At 40.5% G+C, this 26,448-nt stretch overlaps 1 protein-coding gene across 3 annotated transcripts in view; it reads left to right on the top strand.

The window, feature by feature from the left end:
* The first annotated feature begins 675 nt into the window (after positions 1-675).
* The window catches only part of LOC129713421 (uncharacterized), a 46,801-nt gene continuing 21,028 nt past the window's right edge, over positions 676-26,448 (top strand). For 2 of the 3 annotated variants that reach the window (XM_055662464.1, XM_055662466.1), the window contains exons 1-12: positions 676-1,793; positions 5,252-6,376; positions 12,425-12,536; positions 12,643-13,087; positions 16,725-16,916; positions 18,872-18,952; positions 19,080-19,192; positions 20,190-20,248; positions 21,805-21,894; positions 22,389-22,432; positions 23,117-23,292; positions 25,241-25,311. In XM_055662464.1, coding sequence (XP_055518439.1) covers positions 5,339-6,376; positions 12,425-12,536; positions 12,643-13,087; positions 16,725-16,916; positions 18,872-18,952; positions 19,080-19,192; positions 20,190-20,248; positions 21,805-21,894; positions 22,389-22,432; positions 23,117-23,292; positions 25,241-25,311 — 2,421 coding nt within the window. In that variant the 5' untranslated portion in view covers positions 676-1,793; positions 5,252-5,338. Of the gene's footprint in view, positions 1,794-5,105; positions 6,377-12,424; positions 12,537-12,642; positions 13,088-16,724; positions 16,917-18,871; positions 18,953-19,079; positions 19,193-20,189; positions 20,249-21,804; positions 21,895-22,388; positions 22,433-23,116; positions 23,293-25,240; positions 25,312-26,448 lie in introns of those variants that run through there. The other variant, XM_055662465.1, reaches the window with a different exon arrangement.

Below are 26,448 nucleotides of genomic sequence, written 5' to 3'. Positions count from 1 at the left end.
CAGGCAGCATCTCTGGAGAGAAGGAATGGGTGACGTTTCAGGTCGAGACCCTTCGAAGCCTCACCCTTTCCTTCTCTCCAGAGATGCTGCCTGTCTCGCTGAGTTACTGCAGCATTGTGTTTCTAGTTTCAATATAAACCAGCATCTACAGTTCCTTCCTACAAAGATATTCCTGTCTGTCTTCAACTAAATCTATTGGCATAACGCTCTATCTCCTACTCTGTCATATGTTCATAGGTAAGGGAATTGAGTCGGGAGGTCACATTGATCAGGTTGTATATGGAGTATTGTGTGTAGTTCTGGTTTCCCCGTTACAGATCGATGTGGAGGCTTTGGAGAGGGAGCAGAGGAGCTTTACAGAATGTTTCTTGGATTAGAGAGGATGAACTCAAAAGAGAGATTGCACAAATTTGGACTCTTTTTTCTAGAGCATCGGAGGCTGACAGGAGGTGTAATAGAAGTATATAAAATGATGAGAGGCATGAACGTTCTTCCCATGGTGGAAGTATCAAAGAATAGAGGGCATAGCTGTAAGGTGACATTTAAAGGAGATGTACAGGGCAAGTTGTTTTTTTTTACACAGAGAATGGTGGGTGCATGGGAATGTGCTGTCAGAGGAGGTTGATAATGAAAGTAGCATTTAGGAGGCTGTGGATATGCAGGGTATGAGGGATATGGACTATGTCCAGACAGAGGAGATTAGGTTAACTTGGCATCATGTCTGGCACAGACAGTATCAGCCGAAGGGCCTGTTTCTGTACTGTGCTGTTCCAAGGTTCCGATGATAGTAATGTGGACACTGGGTCCAGGCTAAGTGAAAGTGGCAGATTTTAAGGAGTTAATAGGAGCTAGAAATTACAGTAGGAAATTTCCATAGCATGGTCATCGATTTAATTATGTGAAAACTGAAGTTCCAACAAAGAATCCAACCATAAAAGATTAATTTTCATTTCTCTTTTCAAGTACTGATGCAATTCCTAAGTTTTTATTTCACATTTTTACTGGCTAAATTTAAAATAAAGTACGACCACAGGACTTATCATTTGCAACAATCATCCATTCAGAATTGCACCCAACATTACGATTCTTACATATTTAAATATCTGCAAAACAGTAACAAGATGAACTATTCTGCACAATATTTGGCACTAGGTTTGAAAGAGTTAAATGCTGAGTTGACATGTCAACTCAAGGCAAATGACGAGGGTGCTGATTCATTTAAATACATTTTGTTTGAAGTAGTGTAATGTTCTACTGCAGCAGGTGTTGGGTTGTCAGAGTTGCATTCACTCTCCTATGTCTTTCATACAAGGGCATTTGATCATATCAGGACAACGGAAGCCTCTTAGATTGTCACTGCTGGTAAGAACCATTTTTAAATGGGGGAGCTGCAGAATTGTTTAGGAGAATGTACGTGCTCTGGAGCATGGATTGAAGGACAACACATAACACAGCATTTCACCCGTTCAAATTTCCCTTTGAATCTCCTCTTCCTGGTTGTTGTTCAGCAGCAGAAATAAATCATTTTAACTTTCCTTTATCTTTATTGGTTACTGTGGATCCTCCCACTTCACTCATTTTCTGTCAAACGTTGAACTTGCGGAAGGAAGTGAGCATGTGTCAACTTGAGCAGAGGCTTTGAAGAAAATAGAGTTTGTTGGAAAATATGGCAGAATAAAAAGCTCTCGTGTCCTAACTCAGGCCACCCCCACCACCCCACCCACGCCCCCTGTGGACAACAACACTGGCCAACTTCTCAAGGAACTGGCTTCATTCACAGGCAGTGACATATGGTAAGTTCACAAACTTTACTTCAAACCTGATCGAATCAGTGAGTTCATGCAAAAGCAAGGCCTGTTTGCTATAGTTGGTTTAGTTGTCTTGCTTATTTTAGGAAGTCTCAGCTTAAATACTCTTTGTGGAGTCTGTATCAATGTTAATAAAACGTATCTCATCCAATTCCTTGTGGACCGAACACAGATGACGTTAGATGTAAAAATAGAATTCATTTGTGTTCAAGTTGGCTTATTGCAAACAGAGAGGCATTCTCCACGCCACTTTTCACCAAGCATGTGGGTTAATCCTTTGAGACAGGTGGTCCCTATGTACAGGTGCCATGTCAGGAGGCTGAATGTATGCAGGCTCAGGCTCAGTAAATCCCCGTGTAACACAGTCAGAACTGAAACAAGCCCTTGCCATTCAAGTACTTCTCAAACACATAATGGTCAAATATTATGTCTTAATTACAGAGCACAGTCCAGTTTCTGTCTGGGATTCTCAGTTAAATGTTTTCTGTGTTTCTTAAAATTCTCAAGCATAAAGACAACGCTATCAAACTAAAAATGACGTTATTAAATCAGACATTTAATTAATATTTTGATACAATAATTAGAAATGACCATTGTATAAAAAACATTTCATCTATTCTTCAGACCGAGAAAATATAACTAACACAGTAACCTTAACTTTACTGCATTTGCAATCCAAGTGCAATCTTAACTTGTTCTGGTATTAATGGCGATATTGAAGCAATGCACAGAAATGGAGGCTACCTTCAACAGGAAGAGAAATTACACCTTGTCAACACCAAATGAGAGGATATATGTGGTGTAGACTGAAAATAAGTTTTTTTATAATTTCCTATCATTTATAAAGGGGTGTGATTTTAGATTATTTTATATTGTGGGAAGTGATGTTATTACTAGTACTCTTGCAATTTTTTACCTTGTTAGAGGAACTTGCAAGAAAGTCACGGTACCTCAACAATGGGAACTTTATTACCCCTGTTCCTAAAACAGGTCCACATCATCCATCAAGTGAGCAGCACTTTTACTTCTAATGCCAGAATCATGAAGTCAGAGACACTCAGCACGGAAACAGGCACTTCGGCCCAATTCATCCATGCTGATCAAGTTTGATTATTCAGCTCATTTCATGTGCCTCAGTTTGGCACATATTCCCCTAAACCTTCCTGCCCATTGCTACTGATAATACAAGCAAAGGCCCAAATACCCTACATTCATTGAATCTTCATAAAGCATTAACTTTACGTACTTGTATCAGCAACATTCTTTCTCTAATTTACAATTATATTATTGATCAATAAGATTAACTAAAATTAAAATATAACCCCAACTAAACACAATATTGAGAATATAAATATTAGTGGTAAGTACAAAGATAACATAAAAGTCAGAACTCTTAAAATAAAAATTAGGGGGATTATTTAATAGGGGGTATTATAATTTTTGAGGAGATGAAAACTGAAAGGCAATTCCACAGACTGATGAATCAGTAACAAGGCAGAGACTGAGTTAACAATAAATAAACAACAGTTAGTAGAATTTTCTCTAGAGGGACAGAATGTTTCATCATAAAATGCTATTGCAGCAAAGGTTGACGTCATTTGAACAAAAACTGGATAAATATTTGAAATGAAAGAATACCGAAAGGTAAGGGGCAAGGGCAGGGAGATAGGATGAGAGCAGAGCTCATCAGGTGAAGAAGGTGCAAGGAATTCTGTGCTGTAAGATTTATCGACATTATTTGAATTCCTGAAGGAAATGGATGATATAATATTTTTATTTGAGCATTCCATACCACAATTAAATTAAATATTCTGTAGCTTGTTGTATTTTTAATTTACTACAACTTTACACTATCTAGCACTAACTCTGTCTGATAAAAAATAAAAACTGTTCAATACAATATCAACAAGATGAACCAGGTCAGATATGGTCTTAATACCTCAGATCCAATGTTGCCTTTCTGTCATCTGTACTTGTATTTCTTAACTGAGCATAAATCATTCATCAACAAAGATGTTACCATTCCCTTAAAGCATACAAGAATTGGCTTGGTGTATGCGTAAATTGTCCCCAGTAGTAGGATAGTGTTAATGTGCGGGGGTCGCTGGCCAGTGCAGACTCTGTGGGCCGAAGGGCCTGTTTCAGTGCCATATCTCTAAATTAACTAAACTAGCTTAGTTTATTGTCACGTATACCGTGGTACAGTGACAAGCTTTTGTCAGATGCTATCCAGTCAGCAGAAAGGCATCTACTTTTACCTCACTATTTTACTGGCATTATTGATCTCCACATTATTTGTGACTTCTTTCTGTGCAGTTTGGACCCAGCCTGCAGTCAAATGCTGGAACTCATTTTGTGCTTGTCATACATTAATTTTTAAATTAAAATATTCAACGACTGATGTAAAATGTGTTTGAAGGAGCAGATGTTTAGATGCTGATGAGTTGGCACTAAGCTTTGTGGCCCACCTATTTAACACTAGACAGAAAGTCACTTAATATGTACCATTTACTGAGCAAATAAATAAAATAGCTGTGTGTCCTCCCAAGGCTATTTTCATCAGATTATATATAGGTACAAACAGTCATTGCCTTAAGAAGGGAGTTATTTAATCACAAGGTCAGGTAAAATGTGGCCTTTATCTTGAATTGCACTAAATAGAACAAGTTTAAACTCAAATTTCATTCACGAAAGACTCACACAACAATATGATAGTTGTCCTTTATCATTTTTCTCATAGAATGATAGATCTTTAAAGTAATTCAGCCCACCTTATCCACGCCGATCAAGTTGACATATTGGGCTTGTGCCATTTGCTCATTGTCCATTAAACCCCTTTTATCCATAGATTTGTTCAAACATCATAACAGCTAAATTCCAAATATGCAATGAAAAAGTTGCCACTGATGTCCCTCTTAAATCTTACCCCACTGAATAATGAAAGGCCTCACTAGAGTAGATGTGGAGGGGATGTTTTCCACTAGGCCCAGCGGGCACAGTCTCAGAATAAAAAGATGTAAAGAAAGAAGATGTGGGGAAGTACTTTGGCCAGAGGGTGGTGAATCTGTGGATTCAACACCATAGATGGTTGTAGAGGCCGTCCTTGGGTATCTTTGAAGCAGAGATTGACTAGATCATGATTAATAAGGGGTCAAAGGTTACGGGGAGAAAGCAGGAGAATGGGGTTGAGAGGGAAAGATAGATCAACCAAGGTTGAATGGCGGAGTCGACTCGATGAGCCGAATTAAGTTTTAGAACCCTACACCCTCAGAATCCTCTGAGCTTCCATTTTAACCAGGCTTTATTATGCAGATCTTATTAGTAGAACCTGTGCAAAATCTTAAAATGTGAGAATGTTTGGCAGAATTTATGCAACTATAATTCAGGACAAATTGAAACATTTACCAGTCATTTTGCAATCATTCAAATTATTTTTTTCACAGATCATCATGGCAAATAGCTGACTACAACTTTGTGGAATCCATTGAAATTAGAACGGATCTGTTGTAACTTCCCTTTAATATTTGAAGATGGATCATTTTGATTTCCTGATTGACATGGAACAAACATCTTGCTCAAAAGGTTTAGACGCTGCAGAAGGCGATGACGACATTGAAGAAGACACTGGAATCAGTGCAGAAGATGTCGCTCCTCTCCATAGCGATAACTCTGACTTATTAAGGATTTCAGAGCCAAATACACAAGATCACAATACAGTCTTTGCAAGAAACCTATTTCAGATCTCAGACAATCTGGGTAATGAAATGGAGCCAGGTAACATCAGATATGCGGAGGATGCTGATGAAGAACATAAAACTCATAATGTTATTGCCGAAGGTTCATTCTTGAGTTTTAGTTTGGAAAACAAAAGCACATTTGCCTCGAATGAGAATTTAGATTCAGGACAAATTGAAACATTTTCTACTGAGCTAACAAATATGGTGTTTATTGAGGATGTAAACAAATTGGATGCTTCTAATCGATCAGAGAGTGCAAGTTCATTGGAAAGTAATGGATCTACACCATGGGTGCAAGCAGTATTACTGACCAAAACGACCAATGAAACAGGAAACTGTGCTGAGGAAAGTACTGAATATCTATTTAATAATTCTGATGGGATGACGATTGAGAGTCCTGGTCTGTTGGAGCCTTTAACACCCTCTGTCCATGAACAAACGGATGATGAAATGCTGAGGGATAAATCTGAAGATTTCGCCCAGGTATCTGATGCAGCCACAACTCCTGATGAAATTATTATGGATCCATCAGATGTTGTTTTTTTGCAACAAGATGTGTGGCATCAGAACCAAGCATTTATTCCAATTTTGACCACAGATATTGCTACGACTGCGGAGGAGTTGGGTGAAAGGAGTAACGCTGATCCAGTGGTAATGCCCATGAACTGTGAGCCATCGAGCAGTGAACTGAAAATCCATATGGTCGAGGAAGTAATTGCAGAGAGTTACAGTGCAATAAGCACAGAGGATTCTGTATCCATGTTACCCTCATACATTCCTTCAGTGCACAAGGAGCTTGTGGGATGGAATAACCAACTAACGGAGAGTGAGGTAATGGGAATCTTTTTATAATTGGAGACACAAAGATGGACATTGACCACTGAGTACCATACCATCCCTTCTCAACTGAGCCCAACGTTCCATATGTTGTTTCTTGCTATTAGAGCTCTGGTGATATTGGACCAAAGTATAGTGGGAATTAAAGTATAGTTGAAGTTTGCAGATTGTAGGTGCCAGAAAATATAAGCATGAGTGACGGTCCACCTGAACAACTGCTCCTCAAACTTTGGAGTTTATGTTTTTATCAATTGGTAATTTAGAATTATCATTGGTGGATTGAGTATTAGTAGGTGACTGAAAATTATCCTCTGCTGGCTGGCGCCAGGGTTGGTGCTTGTGACAGACTGTACCAGGGGCTGGTGCTGGTGACAGACTGTGTCGGGGTCTCTGCCGGGGAGAGACTGTGTCAGGGGTCTCTGCCGGGGAGAGATGGTCGTCCAGGTCGATTGTTGAGGGCGCTTACGGTTGAGGACGGGCGACGTGGGAGACGGTGGACGTGCCGCTGGGAACAATAGAGGACCCGGTGTGAGGGGACGGCTGTGAAGGGGGGGAAGGGGGTCAAGGGTTGACCTGGCACAGGATACTTTGTAATTTTGTCAACGCCCTTTATGTTGTGGCTATTTGCATACCTTGGTAATGCAAACTTAGCAAACAATTTCACTGTGACTTGTGACATGACAATAAAGTATTCAATTCAATTCAACCGTACCAGTGGGCATGCAGGGAGAAACTGTACCAGTGGGCATGCAGGGAGAAACTGTACCAGTGGGCATGCAGGGAGAAACTGTACCAGGGGTCAGTCCTGGGAGAAACTGTACCAGTGGGCATGCAGGGAGAAACTGTACCAGTGGGCATGCAGGGAGAAACTGCACCAGTGGGCATGCAGGGAGAAACTGTACCAGGGGTCAGTCCTGGGAGAAACTGTACCAGTGGGCATGCAGGGAGAAACTGTACCAGGGGTCAGTCCTGGGAGAAACTGTACCAGTGGGCATGCAGGGAGAAACTGTACCAGTGGGCATGCAGGGAGAAACTGCACCAGTGGACATGCAGGGAGAAACTGTACCAGGGGTCAGTCCTGGGAGAAACTGTACCAGTGGGCATGCAGGGAGAAACTGCACCAGTGGACATGCAGGGAGAAACTGTACCAGGGGTCAGTCCTGGGAGAAACTGTACCAGTGGGCATGCAGGGAGAAACTGCACCAGGGGTCAGTCCTGCACCAGGGATCAGTCCTGGGAGAAACTGTACCAGTGGGCATGCAGGGAGAAACTGTACCAGGGGGCATGCAGGGAGAAACTGTACCAGTGGGCATGCAGGGAGAAACTGTACCAGTGGGCATGCAGGGAGAAACTGTACCAGTGGACATGCAGGGAGAAACTGTACCAGTGGGCATGCAGGGAGAAACTGTACCAGGGGCATGCAGGGAGAAACTGTACCAGTGGGCATGCAGGGAGAAACTGCACCAGGGGTCAGTCCTGGGAGAAACTGCACCAGTGGGCATGCTTCGAGAAACTGTACCAGGGGGCATGCAGGGAGAAACTGCACCAGTGGGCATGCAGGGAGAAACTGTACCAGGGGGCATGCAGGGAGAAACTGCACCAGTGGGCATGCTTCGAGAAACTGTACCAGGGGGCATGCAGGGAGAAACTGTACCAGTGGGCATGCAGCGAGAAACTGTACCAAGGGTTGGTGCTGGGAGCATCTGTCAGTGTTGGGGTTCTGTGACATCTGAACAATGCTGTACTTATTTGTCAGAAAACAAAAATTGGTGCTAATTTCTGGCAGCGTGTGTTTGGGGCTACAAGCTGATGTTAGTGTGGATTTGTAGCAGCACAAAGCGGTCTGTACTGGGTTCAGGCAGCAGCCAGTGTTGCACGGTTTTGCGGTAGCCTGATAGTGGGACTAGCATTTGACAACAGCCACTTGAATAATCTCCCCAATAAACTGCAAAAGCCCCAAGACCACAACATGAACCTGGACACCATCTGTCAGAAACATAATCCAACGCAGCAAGAGTAAATATGGACATGATTCTCACACCAGCAGCTTCTGAATTAAACAGGCACATAATCCCTAATGAACAAGCTGTCAAAGATTCATAATTGTGAGTTTCTTACCATTCGGGAAGTCCCAGACTACCCAGTCCCTGGGGGTATTTTCACTGCTTTCTGTTACTGGCTATGCGTTACTCTTACACATTTATAGAACTTTAAACTGCACTTACTGAATTTTATGCAACTTTGTTAAGATGATAATATGCTTTTGCTTTGGACCCTGCTGTTGCAGAGGTAGCTGGCACCCATTTGGAGGGAAGATTTTAGATTTGCTGACCAATACCCCAAACCTGCTCAGCATGAACTCCAGTTAGTGAATTGTTCATTATTTATCTCTTTATTGATAATTCAGAATGGAACATTTTGTTAAACAAATCATTTAAAGTGTTCTGATCAGCTTATGTCTTGGAAAATGTAGTGGTAAACCCTACAGACTGGTCGAGCAGGTTTGGTTGATTTCACCCCCTTGATAGTTTCCATTTTGTAATATTCTAACCACATTGCTCATGTTCAATTCTTTACTTCCTTACTTCTTCAGTTCTTATTTGCCAGCCAAAAGCAAAATGGAGAAATAGATGCAGGAAATGATTGAGAATCGAGATGCAACGGTGAACCTACATCAATGTAAAACCACAGAGGCAGTGCATTTTAGTCTCAACATCATAGGAAGGATGTTGAGGTGTTATCGAGAACACAGAACAGAGATAATACTGAGGAAAGATTAATGCAACGAAAACCTTGAAACCTTGGGTGATCATCACTGACACAGATTATGGGGAGTTCAAGTAGTGAAAGATTATGAAAGAAGAATTTTGAAATAATGAAGGGGCGATAGATATAGACTGTTGAGGCTGGGGGATCGGGAACAAAAATAATAGATGAATCAGAACTGCAGAAACCTCTTCACAAAGGTGTGAGGTCTTGAATACATATTTTGTGTTTGAAGCAGAGATATCAGTATCTAAGGATGAACTGAATAGATCATAGGTAGCCATGAAGTAAAATGGGTTGAAGAATGGGTGATAGAATTAGATCTCCAACTTGTAAAACATCATCCAAGACTTAATGGACTGGGTAACCTGTTTTTGTTATTTTAAAACTTTCAGCTTCTTTGTAAATAGGCTGACTATTTCTATTTCACTATAGTCACGTTACAATGACTATTTCCATTTGTATAGAGTTTTTAATGTTGCAAAGCTGCTCAGCAGATGTGAAGTATTCACATGCACTCTCTGGCTCCATGTCGTTTGTTCCTTTGTCAACGTAGCTCTTACTCTTTTCATGGTTAGTCTCTTTCTCTTAATGTACGTAAAATACTTGCATATTTTCCCTAATCTTGTCTGCCAGTGATAATCCATGACCCTCTTTGCCTCCTAATTTAATTTAAAAGTACCCCCTCCCTGTACCATAAATGTTTCTCCACTCCTGTCGGGCCTCCCCAGTCTACAGGTGGTTGAGTGAAGGCACAGAGTTTGATCAAAGCTCATTGTGGTCAAAAATAACATCAAGCTGCTCCCAATCTGTTTCTGGCTAAAGAGCTTTTAATGTTGCAAAAACGTTGAATATTCTGAGATTATTCTGAAGGAAGCAGATGATTAAAACAAATAGTTCTTCATGTTGTGGTTTGTCAATGAGAATATTTACAGCAGAGGTCTACGAGGCGTGAGGTTTATAAACCACTGACTAGAAATCAGACTTAATCCTGAACATGTGCTTGCAGCATTGTCACGCAATCTGATCCTTCACAAAAAGTAATTTATTTGGCCAAAATACGTTGAAAAGTGGCGAGAGAGTTACATTTACAATGTGCTTGTTAAAAATAGGATCTGTGGCGTTGTTAACAGGAATAGACTCAATTGCATGCAGTTTATAATAAGTTAGTTTTAAAGCACATTCTATGTGGCAACCTGACACCAGTGTGTAGGAGAAAGAGGATCCAGGAGAGATGGAGAGGGTCCCCAGATTTGATTGATTGATACTTTATTGTCATGTGTACTTGGTACAGTGAGATTCTTTGTTTGCACACAGAACAAGTAGGCAAGAGTTGTCACGTAAGGAGCGCCTACTAAGTTACTAAAGTATTCAAAAATTACTCTTCCTCCTCCCACCCCCCAGTCCCTCATGCCGGGTCCCACTTTGTTCTAGCTGGCCCCTTTAGTGAAATATAAACTTTGGTGAGCGTTTGATCGCTGGGAGAAACACCAGGGTGGCAGCCCTGTTCACTAGGGGAATGGAGGGACAGGAAATCCACTGGGGCCCCTGTAGGAAGTGGCCCCAGCATCTCCTCCAGACTCGAGAATCCTCACTCATTCCATCACAGACAAATTTCACATCCTCACAAGATAGATCAACTACAAAAAAAGCAGTTTGGAGTGAGACATTTCAGGAACTGGATCAGCTATTTTTAATTTGTGTATTATGATTATAGGTGGTCCTATATTAAAAAAAAGAATGGGAAAGATTCAGTCTGAAGATGGGTCTGGACTCGAAACGTCACCCATTCCTTCTCTCCAGAGATGCTGCCTGTCCCACTGAGTTACTCCAGCATTTTGTGTCTAAATCAGTGTTGTGTGTAATTTGTGCCAAATAAATGTGCTGGGCTTAGAATGTTATCATCGTGAAGGATGTATATGAAGGAATGAAAGGAATTGTGTAACTGTGATCCAGAAACCACTAAGCACCATAACCACAGTTTAGAGCAGTCTTGCTCAACATTGTAGGTAAACAGGTTGGAGTGAGATTTCACCCTTGGGCCTCTCAGTACCTCAGCATTCAGTGTTTTGTTCTTTAACTATATTTGTAAAGAAGTGACAAAATGTAACATTTGATCAAACACAAATCATCATGGTTCATTTTACATAAAGACCTTGTTGGTAAAATACACCATGGGGTAAGTGTTTGTTTGCACAGAACGTGACCAATTAAAGCCAATGAGATACGAGAAACGGGAACAGGCAGACCATATGGCGGGAGGGTTATGCCTGAACATTTCTGCTTTTGTTGCCAAAATATACTTTAAAAGCACATATTTCATGTAATGAAAACCTCGATTGGCCTGTTTTCCTATTTAAGAGATAATATGCGTCAGAAAATAACAATTAAAGCATAAAGTAGCAAATTACATTTATTTAACAAAAGGGAAATGCTCAGCACGTTGGGCAGCATCTGTAAAGAGGGAACCAGTTAAAGTTTTATCAGAACTAGGGAGAGAGAAAACTTTATTTTTACGTAGCTGAAAAGGTGGAAGAGAGATGGATAGAATGAAGGAAATATTTCTATTAAGGTGAGACCAGATGGCTCTCGAACTAGTCAGAAGCAAATATGTTTCTGGGTTTAAGATAGGCCATCACTTGCATGATTGCAGGTCTTCAGGAAGAACAGAATAATTTCAAACATGGTTGGAAATGTTACAAACTCTAATTTCCTCACAAATAATGTTATTTATCCTATTGATTCTCCATGCCGTCCAAGACGTGAATCAGTCAGTGATTAAAATTCCCCCCACCTTCCACCTGCTCAGGCAGGAAATCAACTCATCTGTGCCATTCTCTAACGGAAACTCGCCTTGAGTCAATAATCCCAATCTGCCCATTCTTAGAACCAATTCTTATTTTGTGTCTTAGCTAAGTATGGATCATGAAACTAGACGATTAAGTGAAATGTATCTGCAAGTGTCCTGGTGGAAACTCGTTTCACCAGGAGATAAAGGAAAACAATCAAAGGTCCTCCCCCCACTTAATGGCCAGAGTCGGCCCTGTACAACAGCACAGATAGATGATCCACCTGGGTCATTCCAGGTCTTTGTGGTTCAGTTCACTAAATTATCAGAGCCTTCTCTAAATATTTATGTCAATTGACACCTTACTCTTTTACAACAGTTGATCGATTGTCCATAAAGAGAACATGTACAGCACAGGATTCTGGAGCTTGTTAATTCACAGATACAACTTGGTCACATGTAACTGATGGCCTTTTCTCTTGTTGTAGGACTCCAGCTACCTTTCATTTGGAAATCAATCGCCCTCCAAACAGCTGAAAATAACAAGCAATGAAGAATCCTTGCCCAATTATTTCAATGCCAAGGAAGCATTCTTTCCTGGTAAGTATTTGCATCCCACCCCGCTGGTTCTTATTTTTTCATCTGAACTATTTTCATACTCCTTGTTCTTCCCAGCAGCCTGTAATTATTTCTTTGTTCTCTCCAGATATAAAAGAGACTATTGGGACCAGCTGCATCACAGCGATCTCTGAAGCAGTGCTTTTCTCTGACAATCAGCATACATCAATGATAGAAACTTTCAGGGATCACATAGATGATGTCTACCAAGAACAAGAAGCTTCTACTGAGACAGAAAAAGCCAGCCAGACGGAGAACTCAGTGAATACCAAATCATCATTCCGCGATTGCCAGGTAATAAACCAAGCAGCTCCTATGGCCGATCGGGAGATATGGAACAAAACCATGAACAATCATACAGTGTTGCACATAGACCAAAAACATTTGGAATGCACAATAACTGGAAAGAAAGGACCAATTAATAACATCTATGATAATGTTGATCCAAACGTTGAAGGGATGGAACTGAGTGACTCACCTCGACAACAGGAGAAAGATGAGAATGAAGAAATCACAGACCTGATCATTGAAAAGTAAGTATGTTCTCACTCAAGCTGACTTGTTTAGCATGGTAGCACTTAGCAATGCTGGATAATTAGTGATCAGCACAAAATAATTACCTTTTACTATTGTGAAATGAGCTGAGTAACAAACAATATATGTCTGAAGGTATGAATAATTTAACATAAATTATAACCATAAATTGAGAATGTAGAACAGTACATAATAGAAGGAGGATACAAGATGCTGGAGTAACTCAGTGGGACAGGCAGGCAGGCAGCATCTCTGGAGAGAAGGAATGGGTGACGTTTCACAGAGTGCTGGAGTAACTCTGTGGGACAGGCAGGCAGGCAGCATCTCTGGAGAGAAGGAATGGGTGACGTTTCACAGAGTGCTGGAGTAACTCAGTGGCACAGGCAGGCAGCATCTCTGGAGAGAAGGAATGGGTGACGTTTCACAAAGTGCTGGAGTAACTCAGTGGGACAGGCAGGCAGCATCTCTGGAGAGAAGGAATGGGTGACGTTTCACAAAGTGCTGGAGTAACTGAGTGGGACAGACAGGCAGCATCTCTGGAGAGAAGGAATGGGTGACGTTTCGGGTCGAGACTCTTCTTCATAGAACTTATAATTACTCAACCCAAAACGTCACCCATTCCTTTTCACAAAGATGCTGCCTGTCCCGCTGAGTTACTCCAGAATGTTGTGTATACCTTTGGTTTAAACCAACATAGAAACATAGAAAATAGGTGCAGGAGTAGGCCATTCGGTCCTTCGAGCCTGCACCATTTGCCATTCAATATGATCATGGCTGATCATCCAACTCGGTATCCTGTACCTGCCTTCTCTCCATACCCCCGATCCCTTTAGCCATAAGGGCATCTGCAGTTCCTTCCTACACATAATAGATGGAAATCATTTCACCCACTGGGTCTATCCCAGCTCTTTGTGAGTTAGATTCATGTAATTGCACTTTATTTTTCTCCATTAAATATCAATCTAAATGTATATTGTGGGCTTCACTGAATCCGAGTCCATCAACCTATTTGATATTGGATTCTAACTTGTTGCAGAAGAGTTTCCTGACAAGTTTATAGTTCTGTTAGATAAGGACTTGTCCAAAAATGGAACTAGTTATTCCTCAGACAAGTACAAATCTGCTGACATAGCCATGCGCTCAAAAGCACAATGATCAGCCAAAGCCTCGAACTCCTCCATCATCTTGACTGATGGGATACGGACAAGAGGAGGTACCATCTCCTCTATTAACATTCTTGCATCACTGATCAGAAAAGGCACACGCAGTGTGGTTATAAGAGCAGGTTGGGGCAGGTGTTCTACAGTGAATGATTCATCTCCTAACTTGGCAATGTTTGTCAACCATTGATATACTATGTTATGGAATACTCTCCAATTGGCAGCACTCAAGTCTGGCAACATCTAGAAAAAAGAGTCCAGTTGATTAGCACCCCATCCACTATTTCAAACAATCAATCTATCTATCACTGTTGTACCATGAACTGCAGTGTGCAATTTCCACAAATTAAACTGCAGCAGCTCACCAAAGCTTGATGGATGCCACACAATAAATGTCCAACCTCTATGACACAGAAGACAAATTATAACACCTGCAGCATTGCAGCTTCCCACATCACATATCAGTGTGACCAGGAATACAATGCCATCCCTTCACCATCATTTAGACCAAAGGTTGAGTTCACAACATAGCGGGAATAGCTCTTAAAGATAGCGGAGTCAGGGGATATGGAGAGAAAGCAGGAAGGGGGTACTGATTGTGGATGATCAGCCATGATCACATTAAATGGCGTTGCTGGCTCGAAGGGCCGAATGGCCTACTCCTGCACCTATTGTCTATTGTCTATAATATCTTCATCACAGTGTTGAAGAAAGTGGCTCAACGTCATGTTCTCAAGGATAATAGGATAGGCATATAGACATTGGCATTAGTCCAATTCATACATGTCCAACGAAAGGAAAAATCTTTACCTCAAATAATATTCAGTACAGGGGTACTCCTATTTATCGATGCAAATAGACCAATGATATCTTTTAGTTTTGTTTTATTCTTAAAAGTTACTTTTATGATTTATCTTTAATTGAGCTTCATGAAAAATTAGGTTGTGTTTTATTTTTAAGGCCATTTGGCTACCACCCATTCTTCACTAAACAAAATGTCCTCAGCAATGCTCCAAGTTGCACATTGAATTATCTGGCTTTGCATTTAAAACAGCCAGGATTTCCTAAATCTGAAGCAATTACAGTATGCAATGTCCTATCTATCTATTGCTCTGCTGGCACCTATATGCTCAGCTGCTTGTCCAATTGGTGCTTTCTAGCCTTACTGCCCCCCCCCCACCTCTCCCCCCCCCCCCCCCCAACAGCTTTGAAGTCATTACTTTTTTCTTGGGCATAGAAATCTTAAGATCATAGCAGCGGCTTCCACAACCTTTATATGGAAGCTTTTGGGCACTGTTCTCATGTTGGTGTTGTGCCATTTATCTTGCTCTCATTGATCTTGCTGCCAGAGGGCCATTTGAAGACAAACAGTGAGGTTTCCTATTAATTTGCTTGACTGCATCTAGTGCAATCAATAGGTTGCCAACCACAAAGCTGCAAAGGTCCAAGCTTCTACAACTGCTTGGACTTCTGTTACATCTACTCACATTAAATAAAGCTGTGGTATTCCTGTTAATAGTATTTGGCACATGATGCCAGATGTCATGCAAGGATATGTGACTCAGTGTGTAGTCATTCCGTTTTTAATCTTAAAATATTTGATGATCTAATTACAATGCTATTTTGTATCAATAAAATAGTCGTCATAGATGTTACTTTTAACGTATAATACAGCAGCGATTTACAAAAACAGCAATTAAAGCAGTTGCTTCACTCTGCTCTGGGCAGCTGTTCTTTCAGCACGGTGCTTCAGGACTAGCCTTCGTGTCAGAGTCAGAAACCAAAGTAAGGATCATGTCAAAACCTTAATAATAATCAAATAGTCTCAGCTACTTATATGCTAGCCCATTGGAGCCAATGCAAGGCTACTTACTGCTAGTTATTCTGCATGAATACTGTGTAAGAAGGAACTGCAGATGTTGGTTTAAACCAAAGCTAGACACAAAAAGCTGGAGTAACTCAGTGAACGGGCAGCATTTCTGGAAAGAAGGAATGGATGACATTGTGGGTCGAGATCCCTTTTCAGACTCAGTCTGAATTAGAGTCTCGACCCGAAATGTCACCCATTCCTTCTCTCCAGAGATACTACCTGTCCGCTGAGTTACTCCAGCTTTTTGTGTCTATTTTCTGCATGAATATTGAGTGGGAGAATGACGAGCTGTGATCCATTCACATCAGATCCAATCTGCAGATGGGAAGTAAGGATACTGATGAGAAGGTAATGAAGGGGGTGGCTTAAAGCAACCTTAGTGATCTTATTGTGGGAAGAAAGGAATTACAGAATATGCAGCTGATATTTCAAAAGGATAGGTTTGTTAGGCCTAAAAGATGTTTCCTATTCCTAGAATGTTCAGGGCCTGAAGTGTTGTGGGGTTATTCCAGTCCCGTGCTGAAATGATGGTGGAAGAGGAGAATACCACGTGATTACAGCGCTTTGTATTCTTAACAGACTGTTATTTTATTTGCCTTGATACAGTGATGTCATTCAGAGCAAGCAACAACCTCAAATTCTGCCAGAAACAAGCATCACAAGTAAGCCAATGGACTTTGAAGCTCTACTGGCTAATGGGGATAAACCAGACCAAGAAGTTGCCATTAGCTTGGCTTACAAACTCTACCATCTGGATGGATTTAAGAAGACGGATATTGCACCCTACATAGAAAAGAAGTACGTCCGTTACACAATCATTTCCACAATAATGTTTAGTGAAGTCAGTGAAATTCTTTCCTTGCATACGCAAGGTATGCAAAAGTCGCCATATAAGGGTGCTGGCAAAGTTACAAACTATACACAGTATCTGTGGCAGGTCCCCCTTTGTTCTCCCCTTCCCCCACCCACCCACACCAATCCCACACACCAGGTCTCCATTGTCCATTGTTCTCCCCCAACCTCACGCTGGTCTCCCTACACCGGATCCTCCTTTGTTCATTCCCTCAGCAGTGGCCTCCTCACTCCACGTGTCTGACCTCGTCTGTCTTGCACATTTTTCAGTTTTACAAGACATGCCATTACTTCTGCTGAAGACATGGTTTATAGCCAGGCTGGTAAATAATTAGTTCTCAAATCTGCTCATTTAAAGCTTAAATAAAATTATAAGATGCAGACTGTTAGCAATGACACTGATAACAATTACAAACTGATTTAGTGTAGTCGTCCGAATCATGCACCAAATTCTTGTGATATGCTCCCAAGTACAATATTGCAATTCAGAGACCATGCCTGATCACAGCCAGGTCCCGTGAATCACAATGTCTTCACAACTAATTGCCGAACTATAGTCTGACAGCCCTGGGACGCAGTATAGAGAATAGATATGCCATTTATTGTCACTATACATGTACAGTGAAACTGAAAGCTGCTCGTACTCAGTGCATACATACAATTTAGCACAAAAAACAAGAAACAGAAAAAACAAAAAAACAGAAAGGAGATGGGGGGGGGAATAGGTGCACAAATTCTGCGGCGCTACATACATATATACATATATACAGATGGAAGTCCATGTTGGGCGGTGTAGTCAGTGCATGTGTGAATTTGAATTTATAGTAGATATAATTCTCGGAAAGCAACTATTCTTGAGTCTGTTTGTCCTGGATTTGATGCACCTATAGCGCCTTCCAGAGGGCAGCAGGTCGAACAGTCCAAACGCAGGATGGGAGCTGTCTTTGATGATCTTCTTTGCCCTGCTAAGGCAGCGGGAGGTGTAGATGTCCATCAGGGAGGGGAGAGGGCAGCCAATGATCCTCTGCGCTGTCCTGGTTACCCTCTGAAGCCTCTCCCTGTCTGCCATGGTGCAGCTGCCATACCATGCTGTAATGCAGTATGTCAGCAGGCTCTCGATGGATTATTAGGGTGTTGCCTAAACTGTGGGACTTTAGTTACAGGGATGATTGGGTTTGTTTTCCCATGGAGTGCAGGAAGCTGAGAGGTGACATGATAGAAGTACATACGATTATATGTGCCAGAAAGAGACTAGATGGTCATAAATCTTTATTCCACAGTGGGGGTCCTTAAACACAAGGGAACATCGTTTTAAGGTGGAAAGTAGGAGATTTAAAGGGGGGGGGGGGGTGTAGGGGCAGTCATTTTTTAAACAGAAGGCAGCTGATATCTGGAACATGCTGCCAGAGGATGTATGGAATCAGATTCACCTACTACCTGTAATTATTTAGACAGATACCCAAGTAGACAAGACATAGAAAGACACTACATAATACTGGCAAATGGGATTGATGTAAATGGGCAAAATGGTTGGCATGGACGCGGTGGGTCAAATGCCCGTTTCTGTCCCTAATGTCAGTTTAAACTCAAAGTTATTGAAACATATAAAAAGCCACATTTAGGGTCAGATTCTTAACATTTTCATGTTTACTCTTTTTTTCTGCAAGTTTGGTTGAATTTCATTGAATTGATCTCCTTTAAAATGTCAGCTAATGTTTCTATTAATATGTCTGATGGAATTGCAGAAATATATTCACTACTCTACCATCATTGACAATGTTGGTCTGCATAAATATTCTTTGGCTAAATTAACAAAACTATTAAGACTATTTGCCAAACTAACCCTTCTCGGAAGAAGCAGAAGCAATCTTTTCAGATTTCTCTCCTTTTTTATCCTTTAGTAATGAATTCAGTCAGATGGTAGCTGAGGAATATCTGCAACTATTTGACTTCCGAGAGATGACCCTTGATCAGGCACTAAGGTAGTCTTGGATATCTTTTGAATTTGTTATGGGTCGAATATTATTTTGTAAAAAAATATTTAATAAGCTATTAATGACAATATTAATGTGCATCTTTTGTGAGGTTCTTTTCTGATTTTGTCCACAGAAAATTCCTGTTGTCCTTAGCACTGACGGGAGAGACGCAGGAACGGGAGCGAGTGTTGCATTGCTTCTCCAATCGTTTCCAGCATTGTAATCCGGACATTGTTCACAGTCGAGGTACGAGCAACTATCTGGAGCAGCCTCACTGCACACCAGCTTTACTATGTTATCCATATGGGCCCAGAATGAGATCACGTGTCTGTCCAATAAATATACTTTCCAATAACTTAACAGAAGGTTATCATCTATTATTTGTATTATATGTAATTTATTCCCATCTAATTTAAAAACAGCAGGCAAGTGTATCTTGTTTTTGTTTACTTTGTAGTGGACAAAAAGAGCAGTCATTCTTTTAAACCTAATCTATCAATAAGAAACATGAAGGTAAAATTAGCACATATCTATGACTGGTATCTAGATAGAAAATAGGGCCAGTGGTCAGTCTAGGGCTCGGACCCGCCCCACTTGGAAAACATTCAACATGTGCTCACATTATACAGGTGTTTTTGACAATAAAATAAAACAAGATCCGTCAAAATGACAAAAAGGCCCAATTGCCAGTTTCAATATCCTTTTTGTAATTTGTCCTATTCAAATTTTATTTTGTCATTATATACCCACTGAAAACTGTCAATGACAAGGTAACAATGAACATTGTTTAATCTGCAGTCAGAAGGAATAGAACTGCTTCCTCAGCAGGAACACCATGGGCCTTTACAGCTGCTTCTCCAGCACTAGACAAAGCAGTCCATGGACAACTATACAAGTCTGGAGACCTTGAGTTTATGACCCAGCTAAGACCCATTATTAATTGAGTCTGACGATGAAAGTACACACGATGCTTTCCATGTCCAGTTTTACTGAGCATTATGGTGCAAAACCATCTCCATATCCGTGTAGTTTCAGCAGTCTGGGATTGTAGTTCCATTTAATCCCTGTATATTCTAGATGTGACAAGGCAATGCCAGCAATATAAACAATTGATCAGTTGTTAATTGTTGTTTCGGTTTCCAATTATATTGCATTTTAACTTGAAATTAAAAAGGACAATGATAGTTAAAACAAAGAAAAGAACTTGTCTGATCTTATAACGTTTGCTCCTTATTCTCTGTAGATGCTGTCCACACCCTCATCTGTGCAATTATGCTTTTAAATTCAGATCTTCATGGCAAGGTAAGTTTCCTCGGATCCTGGCTGAAGTTAGAAACAAGGTGAATTAAACGTGTAATATATAAATATGATGGCTGGCTACTTTTATGATAATAAGTACAACATAGCTATGGCAGTTTAAAATATAGACTGCCGTTTGCGGAAAGTTCACAACATTGTTCAAAAATCAGACGTTTCCACTAAACAGATATCTGTAAAGAATCTCACACGACCGGTGCCCCAAGTCTTTGCAGGAAGTGTTGAAATAGTTTTTAATCTTTCCCAAGGTGTCTAATGGCATAAACATACTGAGGCTGCCACTGGTTCTGCAAACTGCCTGTGGATAATGGAAACCAAAGTCATCAAATATATATCAAAAATGTAGTATGGTGCCCACCTACTGAGAAGCAAGTTGTAATCTGGCCATTTTGTTTAGTGACTGATTTTAACAGAATAATCATCAATCTGATGAGAATCAATTCATGAACAGTTAATCCTAAATAATTCAATTAAACATAACTATATTATCGATACTTAAACAAATAATAGTACACTTTACAAGCACTAGAAGTGTACGTAACTTACTATATGAGAATTTGAGTGCTGTACATGTACAATCAGACAACAGACTGGAATTTGCTGCAAAATGCAAAATTTGTCAGCAGGCCACAGAAGTTAGAGCAATCTGCCTATGTACAAGCAAAGCTATTTTCTATTTGCATGAAGAACCAATTTTGTTCATGTTGTGTTGCATTTGTTCTCACACAAACTCACAACCTTTTCAGAACCTTTGCTGGGTTTCTGACATGTCATTGGGTGACTTAAGAATTCACTCTTATTACAAAACGAGTTAGATTGATGTGTACATTAATCAAAGGTGTGGTATTGAAAAGTATGATAAATGATCCTGAAAGTGGAAGACAACATAATGATGCCTGTGATGATGATTCATACACTACCGAGTAGTGTGTACTTCCTTTAAGCTTGAATAATACAAGTAGCTAACTAGCTAAATGCAAGTCATCCTGTTGATAGTATTCCGCTTTTTACTTTGACAATGTCAGACGTTTTAAGAGAACAATCCTGATCTTTCCGGACATTTGCATAAACAGACACCCGACAGTAATCTGACCTCTGAAGAAGGGTTTCGGCCCGAAACGTTGCCTATCTCCTTCGCTCCATAGATGCTGCTGCACCCGCTGAGTTTCTCCAGCTTTTTTGTGTAACCAACAGTAATCTGACCCAGGCAGCTTTCTCTATTTGATTCTGGCAAGTCCAGAGTGAGTAGGAACCATTACAGCCTTTCTGCTGTTTTATTGTGATGATTAGCTACCACAATGCATTGAGACATAGTAGGAACTCAATTAGATGCTGTTTGCTGTGCTTGGCATTCACAGACCACTAAACACATGGAAAACTGAAGTGTGTGCATAGCCATAATATATTCAGCTATGTTTAGTCTTGGCTTTACTTGAAATGTGTGCTCACATTGTACCTGTGAAAATCAACATGTGAATTCATCCTTACCCCAATTTCCTTATTACTGTACTTTTTCATCGTTGTTTATTTTGGCACTTTAGAACATTGGGAAAAGTATGTCTAGTCAAGATTTCATAACTAACTTGGAAGGCATGAATGATGGGAAGGATTTTCCAAAAGACTTTCTAAAGGTACCAATTTAAATTACTTTTCCCCTTCAACAATCTTTTCTTCCCTTTAATTGATGATCTTGACCCTGTTGGGATACGATTTGTATTACAATCATCTTCTGGCAAATATTTTGTGTGTATGAACTCAAGGTAGCAAGTACTTATCCAATAAAAGTTCTTTCCAGCAAAGGTAACGGGACAGTGATGGTAAACCTCGCCTGATTTGATCCTTGCCACTCCGGGGTATGAAGAAAAACTCTGTAACAAAAATCTACATGCACCATGTATAATATCTTGAATAACTGATATCTAAGTTAACCTGACCTTGAAGTAAATTTTCCATTGAAACCATAAACAAAGTAAATATCAAATAAATGTACTGGCTAACAATGCAAACTGGACTTGTAACTGCTGCTTATGAATAAACCATAGTCAATGCTGTATTCATTCCAAACTATCTGTTCACTGGCTGTCTTTATTGAACATTCAAAGCATTCCCTGTTTCTGGTTTCCAGGCTCTGTACCATTCAATAAAAAGTAAGAAGCTCGAATGGGCCGTGTAAGTACCTAACACTTAACCCCAGCAATTGTGTTACTTATTTCATAATAAAAGCTTCCTTGTCTGACTGGATACATGGAGAAAGTGAAAAGAAGGACATCAGATCAATCAGGAAATACTGGGAAACATGAGTTGTATACAGGAGCCAATGGGGAACATCAGATAGTGGGGTTCATGTGGACATGAGATCTGGACAGTCACTCCACTTGTATCAATACAGAACAAAGGGGCAATTGATCCATATTGGGGCCAAGAGGGGATCAGGTTCACAGAGAATCTGATGTTGGGCATCAGGGCCATAGCGAGCCTAGATTGGAACATTATGTCTCCATCAAGCTCCGTCTACATGGTGTTGGACATCACATTTATGTAGAACTCAGTATTGAGCCATGAGTCTAGAGAGAATGCAGTAAGGGATATCCAGTTAATACAAAATCCACCCAGTAAAGTTTTAAAAATGTATCCAGAATCTAGTGAGAAACTTCTAGCCTGCGGACTTGGGGACAGGAGGAATAGTGCAGTCCGACCACCATTGGAATTATGCAGAACATATCTTCATGCTAGTTAATATGGCAGCATCCTGGTGGGTCTGAATGATAACAAGCCACACTAATTAATATTAAAAATCTAACTTAAAACAGAAATTAGATTAATATCCATCCTCTTTGCTATTAATTATTCCAGGGATGATGAAGAGCTGCAGAGATCTATCATGCCAATGTCTGAAGATACCATCAACATATCAGGCACGACGGACAAAGGCAGCCCTTTCCTGGAGGTTCTGCATGATCACAAAGCCCCCACCTACAAGCAAGGATTTCTTAGTCGCAAATTCCACGCTGACATTGATGGCAAAAAAAGTTAGTTATCTCTCCCACTGCATTTCCAATTGCAGGCATCCTGGGACTATGGACTATCACATTCTCTCTTTCAGAGAACAGAGTGAAGGGAGAATAAGGAAAAAATAAAAAAGAAAGGGAAAACAAAACAGAGGGAGAAATCAGAAAGATGCTTCAGTTAACATTGTGACATGTGTGTCTGTACTGCACTGGTGATAGTCCATACTTTGTGCTCATGTCTCAACCTACAACATAAAGTTGGAATCAGTGTGCTACACCTGATAGCTGTGAGGGAGAGAAAGCAAACACATAAATCCCAAGGTTTATGAAGGAGACAAAACTTTGTGCATGATGGGGCAAGGTCTTAGTTAAGCAAATCACAGAGATTAAAATGGGGCAATGGGCAGAGAGGAAAGAATGATGCATGCTCTACTATAAGTGGCACCAGAGTACAACACAGTTGTTATAGTATAGGTCAGGTGTAATGTACTAGAGTCATTGAGTATTACAGCTGAGAAACAGGCACCAGCCCAATTCACCCCCATGTCATCCAAGATGCCCCATCTACACTGTTCCCATTTGCCTGTGTTTGACCCATATCCCTTAGACCTATCTTATCCATGTACCGCCCAAAAGTCTTTTACATGTTGTTATTGTACCTGCTCAAACATTTCTTCTGGCAGCTCATTCCAAATATCCTCTGTTAAAGACTTGTCACACAGGTCCCTTTTAAAATGTTCCCATCTCACCTTTCCAGTCTAATGCCATCTTTCCTATAGCAGAGTAACCAAAACTAAATTCTACAAATGCTCCCTCACCAAGATCTTGTACAACTGCCACATAACATCCCAACTCCTTTGCTCATTGCCCTAACCGATGAAGGCCAGCCTGCCAAATGCATTCTTCACCACCCTGTCTACCTGTGACGTAGCTTTCAGGGAGCTATATATTTGTTCTCTGTTCTGCAACATACTCTATGCCCCATCTGTTCGCTGTGAGCCTTGCACCAAGCTTTGACTTGCTGAAATACAATACTCACACTTATCCCAATTGAACACCATTTGCCACTTCTCGGCATAATAACCTAGCTGATCAACCCACTCAAAACATCATCTGTCAATCTTTTCCAGCGATGCTGCCTGACCCGCTGGGTTATTCCAGCACTTATGGGTTATTTTAATCAACCTCTTGAGTTGGATCAAATTACTATCATAATTTAAACATCCCAGGACTTACATAATTAGTTGCCACTGTGCCGTCTGCAGAAATATTAGCAATCAACAATTACTTTTAATAACAATTTGAGAACTATAGTTGCAGATAGCCAAACAAATTTACCTCTGAGTTCTCCAAGTCCTTGGCATGGCAACATTAAGAATCTACAAGTTATAGAGGAAGGATGTGGGTTAATGGGTGGTTGCATGCACGGTGACAATTTGACTCCCTCTCAGGGAGCTTGCAGTCAGAGAATGATTGCTTGCACAAAGTTAGTCAAAGGCAATTGTGACACAGCAGCGTATGAGAGGGGTTTTCTGATGGAGATAGGAAGGTGGTGTTAAAAAGGACTTTTCGTATATGGATATATATATTTAGAATTCCTTACCCATCTTCATGGATGATCAGCCATGATCACATTGAATGGTGGTGCTGGCTCGAAGGGCCGAATGGCCTACTCCTGTACCTATTGTCTTTTGTCTAATCATTAATGTCCTCAAACCTGATCATGCATCCCCACACCCAACTGAATTCTGCCACTAATGCGACGATGGCAGGGGTAGCTGAAGTAATGCCTTTTTATGGCCAAAGGCTGAGCCTTGGTTTGTATTCCACAGGGCCTCTGTAAAACTAGTGTGTTAGAGAGCAGCACCATTTTAACATGCCTTTTTTAGATCCTATGCAATTTCTAGTACAGTAACATTTGTTCCAGTGCAGTAGCTATTTCTAATTCTTGCTTTCCTATGTTCCATAGCACCATGGGGAAAGAGAAGCTGGAAAACCTTTTACGCTGTGTTAAAGGGAACTATCATCTATCTGCTGAAGGTAAACTCACAAATCTGGCCTTGAGCATTTCATTAATATTCCGCTTTTCTGTATTCTAAATGTTCAAATCACCACATTTGCTCCTAACATTCCTTCTTAGTTTCATCCATAAAACTCTTTATCTTCTCCTGCTCCTTCTTGCCATAATTGTTAAAATCTGTACTTAAAGCAAGGAAAAGACAAGTCGTGTCTATCTTTCTCAAGGAGTAAGCAACGTATAAATCAATCCAAAAACATAGATTAAATACAAAATTCAATTGCAAGTTGTTGGTATATTTGAATTGTTAGTTATGAATGATCCAAATCATATTGATTATATCTAGGTTCTAGCCATTCAGATTTAGTGTACATTCTCTGGCCAGTTGGGATGACAAATCTCATGCAAGAGGAAAATAAATATATCAACATGGAGTAATGGTGCTCAAATAATGCTGCTCTCTGCTAGTTTTCTTTCTACAAATCTATACGGATAAAATCAATCATCCCCTAAAATACCTTAATCTAAGAAAGTAATTTGTTCCATCTATTCAATAAAATAAATCCCAATCAACAGGAACAAATTAATTTGGGAACGTCAGAAACTCTGATATTGGTACGTGTCCTCTCTGGCCCCCCCCGGGTTTTCCGCCCCTGATTTCAAGTGCTATTCGGGGTTTTTGTAGACAGCTGGTGCAATCGCCTGAAATAAGACCTGAAGATTTATGTTAATTGGATCCTATTACATCAAGACTTTGATACAGTTTGAACTGAGGCCTGAGTACTACTTGACAGAAAAGTTTGCATCGGATTTAAAGTCAATGGATGACATCACGGTAACTCTAAAACCTTGAAGGGATGTAAAGAGAAAGGAGGAGGAAACTTTTTGGCAACTCTTGCACCCGAGCAAACTCCAAATCTGTATGGTCTCTAGTGGTCTTAACTAAACATGTCCTCATTTTGCTGCCTGATGTGAAATAGACAGCCCTTGGCATTCTAGCGTTCCATGAGCACCACCTAGTGTCTTTTTGGGACCAACAGAAAACTATATTATAACTGCAAATCCTTTCAACATACAGTTGGATCATTAGGAGGAGCTCACAGATCTATAAACTTCTCCACTATTGTTATTTTAAAACAAGTTCTATTGTACAGGTAATA

Source organism: Leucoraja erinacea, chromosome 35 (assembly GCF_028641065.1).
Source record: "Leucoraja erinacea ecotype New England chromosome 35, Leri_hhj_1, whole genome shotgun sequence".
In the NCBI taxonomy this organism is placed as follows: Eukaryota; Metazoa; Chordata; class Chondrichthyes; order Rajiformes; family Rajidae; genus Leucoraja; species Leucoraja erinaceus.
The sequence above is the reverse complement of the archived record's forward strand: the minus strand, read 5'-3'. Positions and strand labels throughout refer to the sequence as shown.